General features: G+C 37.5%; 1 protein-coding gene across 1 annotated transcript in view; it reads right to left on the minus strand.

Annotated features, from left to right (window-relative positions):
- The window catches only part of thoc2 (THO complex 2), a 91,290-nt gene extending 78,290 nt beyond the window's left edge, over positions 1-13,000 (minus strand). The window contains exons 1-6 of the mRNA XM_052149649.1: positions 12,920-13,000; positions 11,334-11,389; positions 7,080-7,171; positions 3,937-3,988; positions 1,462-1,532; positions 598-719 (exon numbers count right to left, since the gene is read on the minus strand). Of these exons, the coding sequence (XP_052005609.1) occupies positions 598-719; positions 1,462-1,532; positions 3,937-3,988; positions 7,080-7,171; positions 11,334-11,389; positions 12,920-12,984 (458 nt within the window). The 5' untranslated portion in view covers positions 12,985-13,000. The remainder of the gene's footprint in view (positions 1-597; positions 720-1,461; positions 1,533-3,936; positions 3,989-7,079; positions 7,172-11,333; positions 11,390-12,919) is intronic.
- Between the last annotated feature and the right edge of the window lie 1,509 nt (positions 13,001-14,509).

Below are 14,509 nucleotides of genomic sequence, written 5' to 3' on the forward strand. Positions count from 1 at the left end.
GAATGTAGTTCACCAAGTTTAGGTAGTCAGCACATTATGTTTTGCAACTGTAATCCCCAAAATTCTGTCTAGGTAGGTAGCACACTAAAAATTGAGACTAGGATACCAAAAAAAATAAATAAAGTGTATTCAGGTAGGCAGCTCACTAGCTTTTGAGGTGATGATAGCCACAAATGATGTCTAGGTAAATAGCACAAAAGTTTTTGAAAGTATAACGCCCATAATCTTGTCTAGGTATGTAGTTCACTAGGTTTGTAATTAATTAATTCTATCTAGGTAGGCAGCACATTAGGTTTACACTATGATGTCCAAAACTGCTGACTAAATTGGATGACTAAATGCTGACTAAATGCTCAACAATGGTTTCTAGGTAGCCTGCTCACTAGATTTTGAGATTATAATAGCTAAAAATGCTGTATATGTAGGTGGCTGGCTAGGTTTTTACATTATTTTGCCCAAAAATGCTGTCTAGGTAGGCAGCTCACTAGATTTGAAGACTGTCAATGCTGTCAAAGTAGGCAGCAAACCTACACACCTCGAGTCCCAAGGTGAGATTAATTTCACATAAAGTGACAGAACTGCTGAAATGTGACTTACAATAGTTTGGTCTTGATTTTAACAATCTTCTGGTTGAATTGTTGTGCTTGTTTAATCAAACCCAGAGACTCCAACGTTTCTGGATCCAACCTCTCCTTCAGCACACCATCAGGAACACAGAACTACAGACAAGACATAATCACTTTAATTAGACACTCTTCAGGAACACATAACGACAGCTGCGGGAGCTTTATCATGTAGATAAGATATTAAATTCAACAACATACTAGAATAAATGCCTTACTGCAGCCATCAGTACAACACTGCCCACACCGCACCCCTGCCCACACCGCAACCCAATGCCCTTTAGCTACACTTACATAAGACACTAATAACACTGCATAACAAGCCTGTATTTGCATACTAATCAGGCTTACAGTGTTTTAAATGAGAATAAGAGAGCAGACGCACTGCAGGTCTTTATGAGTCACCCTGACTGCCATTACAAATGGTTCTCTTCACAAAATCATTGTGTTCTGCCACAATGAATATGTGAAACGTGCTCTGGTTTGAGGCCGTGCACAGAAATCTCCCAGTGTTGCTGTTAAAGTGTGCAAGCCCCTCATGTAGTGCCCTCTAGTGCAGTGATGGAGGTTTATTCAGGGAGAGTGGCCCTTTGTGAATGCAGTTTAATTTTTCACCAGAGGACGGAATTTGGGTCACTCAATACTCTAATGCAGCTAATCTTCAGAGTCAGGGGATCGGGCCACCCGCTTATATATTCAAAGAAAGGCACTTCCCCAACAGCAGTGTGTGCTGTAGTGCCGGAGAGATAAGGGCTGTGTCTCACAGTGCTTTACTGCCACACAGTGGCTGTGAAGAGAAATACAAACTCAGATGGATATCGACATTTGTGAGACTTACCAAACAGGCTCCAACCAACTGGGTAAAATGATCACGCTTGTGTTTTTCCTCCAGACAACCAGTCTCAATATCTGCAAAAGCAAGAGTTATTAAGTCAATAGTTGAATGTATAACACTGAAGCACACTGATTACTGGGCACAAAAAACAGTTGAAAAAAAATAAATATTGGGCTGGAACTAATTTATGCATAATTTTATATTTTGTATAAAGCCTAAAATAAAATGGGTATCATTGGTCCTTCTAATTAATGACTACAATGGATTTACATTTTTAGAAATATTGCATGCAACAGAAGACAAATTATTCACAGTAATTAAACTGTGGAATTGGATTTGAAGCAGTAAAAATCAATATTTTAATCAATTTGTTTAACCGAGGATCTCAAATTTAGGCATAGGCAGCATATTTACAGAAAACTTTTAAAAAACACTGAATCAGTATAAATAAAAGACAATGCAAGTTTACATCATTCTCTGCTTCAATATGACATGGTCACCTTTCTGTGCTACTGACATGTAGTATATTATCTTTGAAATTTTACAATATAGATTTGTATAATTGTAGATTTAAAGAAATGTTTATACAGTGAGGGGAAAAAAGTATTTGATCCCCTGCTGATTTTGTACATTTGCCCTCTGACAAAGAAATGATCAGTCTATAATTTTAATGGTTAATTTGAACAGTGAGACAGAATAACAAAATAATCCAGAAAAATACATGTCAAAAATGTTATAAATTGAATTGTATTTTAAATGAGGGAATTAAGTATTCAACCACCTCGCAATCAGAGATTTCTGGCTCCCAGGTGTCTTTTATACAGGTAACGAGCTGAGATTAGGAGCACACTCTTAAAGGGAGTGCTCCCAATCTCAGTTTGTTACTTGTATAAAAGACACCTGTTCACAGAAGCAATCAATCAATCAGATTCCAAACTCTCCACCATGGCCAAGACCAAAAAGCTGTCCAAGGACATCAGGGACAAGATTGTAGATCAACACAAGGCTGGAAAAGGCTACAAGACCATCGCCAAGCAGCTTGGTGAGAAGGTGACAACAGTTGGTGCGATTATTCGCAAATGAAAGAACCACAAAAGAACTGTCAATCTCCCTCGGTCTGGGGCTCCATGCAAGATCTCACCACGTGGAGTTGCAATGATCATGAGAATGGTGAGGAATCAGCCCAGAACTACACGGGAGGATCTTGTCAATGATCAAGGCAGCTGGCACCATAGTCACCAAGAAAACAATTGGTAACACACTACGCCGTGAAGGACTGAAATCCTGCAGCGCCCACAAGGTCCCCCAGCTCAAGAAAGCACATGCACAGGCCCATCTGAAGTTTGCCAATGAACATCTGAATGATTCAGAGGAGAACTGGGTGAAAGTGTTGTGGTCAGCTGAGACCAAAATAGAGCTCTTTGGCATCAACTCAACTCGCCGTGTTTGGAGGAGGAGGAATGCTGCCTATGACCCAAAGAACACCATCCCCACCATCAAACATGGTGGTGGAAACATTATGCTTTGGGGGTGTTTTTCTGCTAAGAGGACAGGACAACTTCACATCAAAGGGACAATGGACAGGGCCATGTACCATCAAATCTTGGGTGAGAACCTCCTTCCCTCAGCCAGGGCATTGAAAATGGGTCTTGGATGGGTATTCCAGCATGACAATGACCCAAAACACACGGCCAAGGCAAAAAAAAGGAGTGGCTCAAGAAACACATTAAGGTCCTGCAGTGGCCTAGCCAGTCTCCAGACCTTAAACCCATAGAAAATCTGTGGAGGGAGCTGAAGGTTCGAGTTGCCAAACATCAGCCTTGAAACCTTAATGACTTGGAGAAGATCTGCAAATAGGAATGGGACAAAATCCCTCCTGAGATGTGTGCAAACCTGATGGCCAACTACAAGAAAAGTCTGACCTCTGTGATTGCCAACAATTGACCTTGATGGTTTTGCCACCAAGTACTAAATCATGTTTTGCAGAGGTGTCGAATACTTATTTCCCTCATTAAAATGCAATTAAACATTTTTGACATGTTTTTCTGGATTATTTTTTTTTTGTTATTCTGTCTCATTGTTCAAATTAACCATTAAAATTATAGACTGATCATTTGTTTGTCAGTGGGAAAACGTCCAATATCAGCAGGGGATCAAATACTTTTTTCCCTCACTGTACATGTAGCATAGACAAACATCAAAATTAACATCTAAATCCATCACAGCAGGCTTGAAAATGAGCAATTAATAAGTTCAGTAAAACTGATTTTTTTTAATTTAGCAGATCTATGCAAACATCTGTTAGAGGACCAATTTATGTGGACACATGAATGTGGTTTAATAAGCATGTTCACTCAGGCAAGTAAGAAAATTGTCTCTCAATATACAGTAAACATAGCACTCTCTTTCCTTAACCGAAACGAATAAGACACTTAAACTGCTTGAAGCATATTAGTAAAATCACATGGCAAGACTTACCTAATATACAGAAAACATCAGCTAAAATAGATGGCATGTCATCCCGCAGGTCCTGAATAAAAAACAAACAAAATCTATAAATAAAACACCAAAACATTTATTTAATAACAATAGGTTATCAATTAACCCATTGAAATCTTTTGAGAAGCCTAACAGGTTTGTCTTTAGAGTTTAAGCATTTGGTTTATCAGCACCCAATATTTCACAGCACAGATAATCCTCTGCAAAAACCATTATTCTTATTTAATACAAATTTTATATTTTTTCGATGATGCCGACCTGTCCCATATTGCATTTGCCAAATCTGGCTAGCTTCAACCAAGTGACATGAATTTGTGTCAAAATACTGTAAAATTCTTAAAGTGGTCCAAGGAGAGACAAACCACAATCCGGTAACAGGGAGTTGGTCGCCCAAGGCTCATCAATGTGCAAGGGCAATGAAGGCTATCCCATCTGGTCAGAACTGACAGAAGGTCTACTGTGGCACAAGTCACATACAATTTTAATTATGGTAACGGGAGGAATGTGTCAACACACAATGCATCGCACCCTGCTGCATATGGGGCTGCGGAGTCGCAGACCAGCAAGAGTGCCCATGATGACCCCTGTCCACCGTCGAAAGCTCTTACAATGGGCACGCGAGTGTCTGAACTGGACCTTGGAGCAGTGGGAGGTTAGCTGGTGCGATGAGTCCAGTTTTCTTTTAAATCAAGTGGACAGCCGTGTACATGTGTGCCGTTTACCTGGGGAAGCGATGGCACCAGAATGCACTGTGGGACGACATCAAGCCGGTGGAGAGAAAGTGATGCTATGGGCAATGTTCTGCTGGGAAACCCTGGGTCTGGCCATTCATGTGGACATCAATTAGACACGTGCCACCTACCTAAACATCATTGCAGACCAGGTACACCCCTTCATGGCAATGTTATTCCCTGATGACAGTGGCCTCTTTCAGCAGGATAATATGCCCTGCCACACTTCACAGATTGTTCAGGAATGGTTTAAGGAACATGTTGAAGTGTTCAAGTTGTTGCTCTGGCCTCCAAATTCCCCAGATCTCAATCCGATTAAGCATCTGTGGGATGTGCTGTACCAATGAATTCGATCCATGGCGGCTCCATCTGCACAATTTACAGGACTTAAAGGAACTGCTGTTAATGTCTTGTTGCCAGATACAACAGGACACCTTCAGGGGTCTTGTAGAGTCCATGCCTTGGCGGGCCGCCACTGTTTTGGCAGCAAATGAAGGACCAACAGAATATTAGGCAGGTGGTCAAAATGTTTTGGCTCATCAGTGAATTTCTCAGACATTTCCTGTCTTTCTGGAAAATTATTGTTAACAAAGTGCAAATTAAGTCCTTTGACCCCTCTTTTGCTACCATGAAACATGGCTAATTGAAAGTAGAATTTAGAAATGTGCACCCCTCATAAGAGGTGGATAAAATATTAAATTTGCCAAGAGGCGTTTCGGTTTAACGCAATTTATGGCTTCTTTACTGCATCTGTGCCATGTAAGGTTGGAATTAAATGTTTGTTTTTTTTCTTTTCTGACCAACAATTGACTATAAGAACAAATAGGATATTAAGAGAGAAATGAAAAACTGATTATGTGGATTTTGTGTGATTGTGTGTCGTCTTGGACGCACATTACACAAAATCAAACTTTTGCTCTTTTACTCTCAACATGCAGTGAAAGGATCTCATTGCTGAACTTTTTCTCCAATATTCTACTCAAACACTGGCAAGTGAAATCTGAAAATTTACCAGCCAGTGGCAAAATCACAGACATTGAGTCATATTGCACAAAATTTGGACGCATGTGCCAGTAATTTACTTGCATTGTAGATGGTTGTGCATGGAGTAAAATATTGATCTTGGGATTTAAGGATTGAGATTGTTCAAATGAAGACTGTGATGCATTGGGAAAATCAATATTTTTACTCAGCCCAAGTGAGCACATGGAATCAGATTCACTGTCTCTTTATTTTCTGGGTGGAAACTGCAGTATATTGGAGGGTGGTGGACAACACACTAGAGAAGCCGCTGAAGTCAGTGATCAATCACGGTTACACTTCAGCAGTGTTTAGAAGAGTAGTTTCATCATCCTATATAAGATGTCACAACAGCAGAGAGCAATCTGTGTAGTGACACTGTTTCCACCCTCCACAGATCAAACGCTTCAGCTGCGAGAGAGCAAACGTACTGGCTGATTTGAGAGTTTAAGAAAACCTCATTGAGACACTACAAGATGGCAAACTTAACATCTCACATCTTAGTAAGGCTGAGGATGATGGGATAGAATAGACCTGGCAGAATTTTACAAGGTGTATGCTCAAAGATGAAAGCTTTCATTGTATTTCATATGTTGACACACTAACATTCTGCCTCTTTTTGTATTTCTAACAAAGTTATATGGTTTTGAAACATGAGGTCAAACAAATGACAGAGTTTTCATTATCTGGGTAAACTGACTTCAAAATCATATGTGACCAGCCTTAAGACTTGTTTTTTTTAATCCCCTTTTCTCTGCATTTTGGAATGCCCAATTGCAACTACTAAATCCTTGTGGTGGCACGGTTACTCACCTCAATCCAGGTGGCTGAGGACAAGCCTCAGTTGCCTCCGCTTCTAAGACAGTCAATTTGCGCATTTTATCACATGGCTCATTGCACAAAAAAACCACAGAGACTCTCAGCATGTGGAGGCTCATGCTACTCGCCGCGATCCATGCACAATTTAACACGTGCCCCATTGAGAGCAACAACAAGGAGGTTACCCCATTTGACTCTACCCTCCCTAGCAACAGGACCAATTTGGTTGCTTAGGAGACCTGGCTGGAGTCACTCAGCACACCCTGGACTCGAACACGCAACTCCAGGGGTGGTAGTCAGCGTCAATACTCGCTGCACTACCCAGGCCCCCTGCCTTAAGACTAGTAAGCCAAGTGTTTTATATGGCAGTGAAAAAACTACTAATCAGTAAACAGTGCATTGCTTGCTTATTTTTCCTCATCATTTTCCTCAAATAATCTTTACACATTGCATTAGACACACAGTCAGCTCTACCTGTCACAGTTCAGGTGAGGTATATGGCGTTTTAATGACAGCAGGGGCTGAAAGTAATAAGACAGGAACAGCACTCACCATAACATCACCCAGCAGACTGGCAGCCACGTCCACCTTCAGATTGCCCTGGATAACATGCCAGCAGAGCTCATACAAGGCTGTCTGTAGATCTACAAGACAAAACAGTGACAGCAGGCTCAATAAAAGCTCTCGTTTCCTACTGCCATATTGATAACTCCTAAACAATACTAAGAGTTTCGCATCACAAACCTCATTACTTTCTTTATACTTCTGCCAGTGGCAATGTTTGGAATAGCATACTATCATTTTACTCTTTCTACTACTTCTGTCTTGACCATCCATTTCAAGTAAACTGGAATACCTCTGGAATTTTTAACATCAATCCGGCATAAAACATTGAGAATCTTTGAATCTGGGTATGTTTCCTACTGATTTATGACCAGGACAAAACCAAACAATTGCAATTGAATGCACCTGCCATCAAAACATTTAGTTTCAGCTTTAAAATATGCAAACATACAGGTATGTTAATGTAAATTAAGAACACTTTCTGAAGCATCTTTGACACTCATTTAAGCGATGTCGGGAATATCTGGCATTTAAAGCTCTTTACCCATCACCTCATAACACTTTCACTATGGGCACTACCTGTTACAAGCAGATGTTCCAAAAAACTGTGTTGACATGAGATTTCAAAGTGTGAACAGTCATAGCCAGAAGATCAGTGCATTTACAAATCATGCACGTCAACACAATGATTAAATGTGTTTACATGCTAAACAAGTAAAACTATGTAAACATCTCAGTGTTTGTTTTTTTTATTCATGGAAAGGTCAAACTTTTTAAGCATAACTGATAGGCACACAAAGATTTTTGCCCATTACCCTGATTTAGCTCTGCATTAGGGCTGTCATGATTATGAAATTTGACTGACGATTGTCAAACAAATAATTGCTATTATGACGATTAATTGTCTGTTTGAGGGCCATGACGATTAATTGTCTCTTTTAGGGATTTCATGATTAATTGTTATAAATGTCACATTTCTTAAGGTGCATGTGTGCTTCATAGACCTCATTTTAACATATGTAACTTCAAACATATAAGTCAAATAATAAAATAGGGATATATGATTTCCTTTTAAGGCTTGTACGAATGACATGAACAATAATATTTATATATCAAAATTATTTTGAAATACTTAAAATAAGTCTCTTTTTGGTCAACTTTAGTTTTGGCCAATTTTACATTTACCCTGTTGTTTTTGGAAAAAAATAAACATTTTATTTTAGTTGTTAAAAAATATTTACAAATATTTTTTCATTATATTTATATTACGTAATAGTAAAATATTACTGTCCTAATTTCTTCACTTTGACATTATTTTAATGCTCTTTGATTAAACCCACAAGCACTTTTATCTCATTAAGCAAAACCTTTTGAGATTTCATTTTACCACTTCACAGAAACAAAATTAGCGAGTATCTTCTCCTCTGTGTCAATGCGTTAGCCATTACACGATCGTATAAATTGAAGCCGGAGTGCTTTGCATCACTATCAAAGTTTATATATATTCGTTACTATTTTCTAGCACTTCATGCACTCTTACTGACAGGAGATCATCTGGTTGACATCCGCAGTGCGACTCAATAACGCTTGGGAGATCAACCAAATGGCACACAAAAATGCCATTGATGACAATTTATTATATATATTAGCTTAAAACTCCCTTATTTGAGCATTAAAATGTGACTGGAATTTGAAGTGGACAATAATCACGGTTATCTTTAAAAAACACACACAGTTAGAAAAAATAACCATGATCAGACGATTATTTAATAATCATTCATAATCAATAACCAAGAACTGATGACAATTAAAATTATTGGGCTAACAGATGCAGCTGTGGGTGTTTTAAGAGGAGTTTTAAAGGTTGAATTTACTTTTAAATTGACACAGTGTCTAAAAAATGCATCGTTACTGTACAAGAAGCTAAAAAAAAAACAGCGAGACAATGCAACAGTCAAAGACGTTCGTCTAAACAGGGGTCGGCAACCTATGGCGCGTGTGCCAGCATTGGCACACGGAGGGGTAATCACTGGCATATCAGCAATGGCAAGAAGGGAGTAGACCATTTTATTTATATGAAATTCCACACCTGCATTCCAATCTACATCTTGACTCAAGATCACATGTTTTCATGAGCTGAATTGGAGGCTAAACAAAAAGTTAAAATGTGAGGAGACTGCAGTATACCCAACAGACTCGTGCAGCGCGTGCCAGCCATTCGTGCATCACGAGTCAGCAGTGCTTCACTTACGGTTAATCACACGAGTAAACATGCCCGCATTGTTTCGGTCAGGCTGCGTATATGACAGTCTACATTCAGTGTTTCATTTGTTTAATTTTTGCTTCCTCTATTAATCTTTGAGATTTCCAACCCAGCATACAGGTACACCATCCTTAAACCATAGTCTCGCTGCATATGTATTAGGTACATACAGTTGAAGTCATAAATTTACACACACCTTAGCCAAATACATTTAAACTCAGTTTTCACAATTCCTGACTTTTAATCGTAGAAACAATTCCCTGTCTTAGGTCAGTTAGGATCACTACTTTAAGAATGTGAAATGTCAGAATAATAGTAGAGAGAATTATTTATTTCAGCTTTTATTTCTTTCATCACATTCTCACTGGATCAGAAGTTTACATGCACTTTGTTAGTATTTGGTAGCATTGCCTTTAAATTGTTTAACTTGGGTCAAATGTTTCAGGGAGCCTTACACAAGTTTCTCACTATAAGTTTAGGCCCATTCCTCCAGACAGAACTGATGTAACTGAGTCAGGTTTGAAGGTCTCCTTGCTTGCATACGCTTTTTCAGTTCTGCCCACAAATTCTCTAGTGGATTGAGGTCAGGGCTTTGTGATGGCCACTCAAATACCAAAAAGCCATTTTGCCACAACTTTGGAGGTATGCTTGGGGTCATTCTCCAGTTGGAAGACTAATTTGCGACCGAGCTTTAATATCCTGGCTAAAATCTTGAGATGTTGCTTCAATACATCCACATAATTTTCCTTCCTCATGATGCAACCTATTTTGTGAAGTGTACCAGTCCCTCCTGCAGCAAAGTACCCCCACAACATGATGCTGCCACCCCCATGCTTCACGGTTGGGATGTGTTCTTCAGCTTGCAAGCCTCAAACGTTTTCCTTCAAACATAACAATTGTCATCATGGTCAAACTTAAAATTTTGTTTCATCATACTGGAGGACATTTCTCCAAAAAGCAAGATCTTTGTCCCCATGTGCACTCGCAAACTGTAGTCTGTCTTTTTTAATGGTGGTTTTGGAAAAGTGGCATCTTTCTTGTTGAGCAGCCTTTCAAGTTATGACGATATAGGACTCGTTTTGTTGTGGATATAGATACTTGTCTACATGTTTCCTCCAGCATCTTCACAAGGTCCTTTGCTGTTGTTCTGGATTGATTTGCACTTTTCGCACCAAAATATTTTAATTTCTAGGAGACAGAATGTGTCACCATCCTGAGCGGTATTATAGCTGCGTGGTCCCATGGTGTTTATACTAGTGTACTATTGTTTGTACAGATTAAAGTAGTACCTTCAGCCGTTTGGAAATTGCTCCCAAGTTTAATCCAGACTTGTGGATTACTCATGTCATGCACAAATTTGATGTCCTAAACGAAACTATAGTTTGCTAATATTAAATCTGTGGAGTGGTTAAAAATGTTTAATAACTCCAGCCTAAGTGCATTTAAACTTCTGACTTCAACTGTACATACACGATACATGTACAATAGAGATTATAATATTGTATGCCTATTTTAAACAATTACATTTATTATCTCACAAATGCAAACAAAACATAATTTGAATATTGCATTGACCTCTTTGACTTCAGTTCTTGAAAGTACTTCCTGTACTTCAGTTATTGAAAAAATAATATAAAAAATAAAGTCACATACATGTGATCATATATTGTTTGATGACAGCTCATTGACTTGTGGAATTAGGTCAATGCTACAGTGACAATTTTTCATCTCTACAACAGTCAAGCAAGTCTTTAAATCCAAAACACTTACATACCCACGACTTGTTTCTGACAGTTTGTTGATGGTCTCAACAGTATCTTTTCAGGGTGGTTTCGAAAATGGTGTGTCTAATTTAACAGCTCATTATCGTCGAAGTTCAAGAATGGCTACAATTGCTTACAGTACCTTTAAGGTCATGAATAAAATGCAGTACACAATTCCTCAGAATAATGCAAAGTGAATAGGTGTGTTTTACTCACTTTTAACAAACTCATGAACACTGGGTTTCCCTGCAAGGTCCTGGCAAAACTGTAAACTATAAAGAGAAGAAAAAAAATATGAGTTTCTGAGTGTGTTTTCAATAACACATGGGCAATATTCATCAGTGTTTTCAATTAATTACCTAGACTGTGGCAGCAAGGATTCACATTTTTGTAGATGAACGAGGTCATTCGAAAACGTACAGTATTACAAATGACAATATCTTATGGTATATCTTGTTTATCCTGTGAAATGTTATACTATACTACCATCAAATGCTTGCATTCAGGCTGACAGACATGTAACCAGCAAATCAATAAGATCAGCATAACAAAAAAGCTGCATGTTTTTTTTTTTTTTTGGAAGTTAAAGGAATAATCAGGGACCAATATAAGTTAAGTTCAATTGACAGCATTTGTGGCATAATGTTGATTACCACAAAAAAAAATATTTTGACCTGTCCCTCGCTTAAAAGAAAATTTAGATTACAGTGAACGGGGCCAATTTTCAGAGGGTTTAAAAGCAAAAATTGTCAGCTTATAAAATCACACATTTATTCTTCTGTTAAAACTTGCATATTATTTGAGCTTTAAAGTTGTTTAAATCGTTATTGCGGATTTACAACATTACGTCATGGCAACTAAATTGTAAAATTGGATACAATTACGAAGAAATGGCTAGCAAGCGATTTTATCACACTGAAATCATGTTAACACGCCCCTACCTGATCACAGACTTATTTGTTTATTTTAAGAAAAGGGACCAGTCAGAATTCATTTTTGATTTAGAAATGGAGGGGCAAATCAAAATAATTTGTGGCAATAAACATAATGCCACAAATGCTGTCGATTGAGCTTTACTTGTACTTAACCTGGGATACTCCTTTAAAATTCACCTTAACAATTGCCAATTTCAAGATCTGCACATCTATATCTGTTCAAAACATCCACTTGCATGCAGATCTTCTCATAGAAGGCAAGCACACACAAGGTTTTGTGACAATGATGCCTGAAAATGCCATCTATGTAGGCAGCTCACTAGGTTTTGAGTCAAGCAACATCTGGTGAATATAACGTTTTTTATAAAAGTGACCATGAGGTACCATTTAACCATATAGCACAGTTCACACCAATGTTATACAAGCATTTAACACCAAAACACATTAATTGAATCACTGAACATGGTGTATGATCTCATGTTTACCTGTACGTAACATGATGTAACACACATCACATACTGTAACACACACTGATATGGAGCCACAAGCTAATGCTAACTATTAGCTCACTGACGTTACATTCATCAACAAAAAATCAAACGTACTTCTTTAAAACATTTATAGACACGTACTACAACACTATATGAGTTATCTTATTTGTTTGGATCTCAGTATCTACAGTCTTATTCGATATTTTAACGAACTTTCACTAAATTCGTATTTTACACGCACTAGCGGTACACATTCACAATGAAGAGAATATGATTTATTACTTCGACAATAACGCGCGTTGATATCGCACTAACGTAATGCATATCGTTTAATTTCCATCCCCGCTGTCCGTCTGGGCATTAAAACCTTACTCACAACTCATTTTTGCCGGATTTGTCCCAGTTTTTGATCCAGTCAGACGAAAGGATCAGCGCCGCCATCTTCCTCCACACACACTTGCTGCCGGATGTTTAACCAAGCGCGCGACGCAAACGCCACACGCAGACGCGCGCGTCCATGCATTTCTTTCTATTTATTATTATTTTTTAATTATTTATTATAACAAAGAAATTACTCTGTTATTTCCACCTTTTTATTTGTAACAAGCGCTCCTCTATTAAATAAAATAAATCACAAACAGGCTTTCTATGAACAGCCCCTAAATTCAAAAGCAAACAAACAAAATACAATAAAAATGTAATTCCGGGTTCACTACAGGTTACGCTTAATCGACAGCATTTGTGGCATAAATAACACAATAATGTTTTTTCTTTAAAATCGATGTTACAGTGCATCACTTACAATAGAATTGAATGGGGCCAAAATGTGGAGGTTTTAAAGTTAAAATAAAATGTGAAACTTATAATTTTATAAAAACACACATAAATTCTTTTGTTAAAACTTTGTGTATTATTTGCTCTGTGAAGTTGTTTAAATCATCGTTTTTACAGTCGTTTTATGGTATATGTGATTATGTTGCCATGGCAACCAAGATGTAAACGTGGATATAACTTTACACAAAAAAGATTAGCAAGCGATTTTATCACACTGAAATCATGTTAACATGCATATTGTTTACGTCTTGTGGACGTACTTTTGAAACAGTGATTATTTTAACGTTTACAGATTGGCCCCATTTATTCCATTGTAAGAGCCTCATTGAACAACTCTATCACAGATTTATTTATTTTAGAAAAGAAGGGAAAAGTCAGAATTCCTTTTGGTTGTAATCAACTTTATGCAGCAAATGCTGTCATTTGAGGTTAATTTGTATTTAACCGGTAATATTTATTTAAAAAATATTAGCCAAAATATTAGTATCTTGGCTGTACTGAAATGACTTTCACAGAGATAATGCAAACCCCAGGAATTTGGTTTTGAAAAAGTACCATGTATGCTCATAAATATATATATAAAAAAAAAAAAACAATATGAAAATAGGACGAATAATGATAAAATGATTCGACATAGAACATTAGAAACCATTGCTGCCCTTGGGGAGGAATTAAGGAAACAAAACTGGAGTGAGGATTATGTAAATAAAGAACCTAATAGAGCCTATGATGCTTTTTTGACCATACTAATTGAGCAATATGGAAAACATTGCTTGTCTAAGAAAGTTAAAGAAGCACAAAAATGATGATAAGCCACGGATTACTAAGGCATGTAAAAAGAAAAATGCATTATATAGGACATTTATAATAACAGAACAAAAAAAGCTGAAAACAAATATAATATATATACAAATAAATTAATAAGTATTACAAGATTTAGTAAAAAGGACTATTATCACAAACTATTGGAGAGGTATAAGAGTAATACTCAAGCAACATGGAAAGTATAACATTATAATCAAAAAGAGTACTGGAAAAGTAGACTATCCAAATCATTTCGTAAATGACGATACAAGAATTGTAAATAAAGTGAATTACATTGTCAATAAATTGAATTAGTATTTTGTAAATA

Source organism: Xyrauchen texanus, chromosome 19 (genome assembly GCF_025860055.1).
Source record: "Xyrauchen texanus isolate HMW12.3.18 chromosome 19, RBS_HiC_50CHRs, whole genome shotgun sequence".
Classification (NCBI taxonomy): Eukaryota; Metazoa; Chordata; class Actinopteri; order Cypriniformes; family Catostomidae; genus Xyrauchen; species Xyrauchen texanus.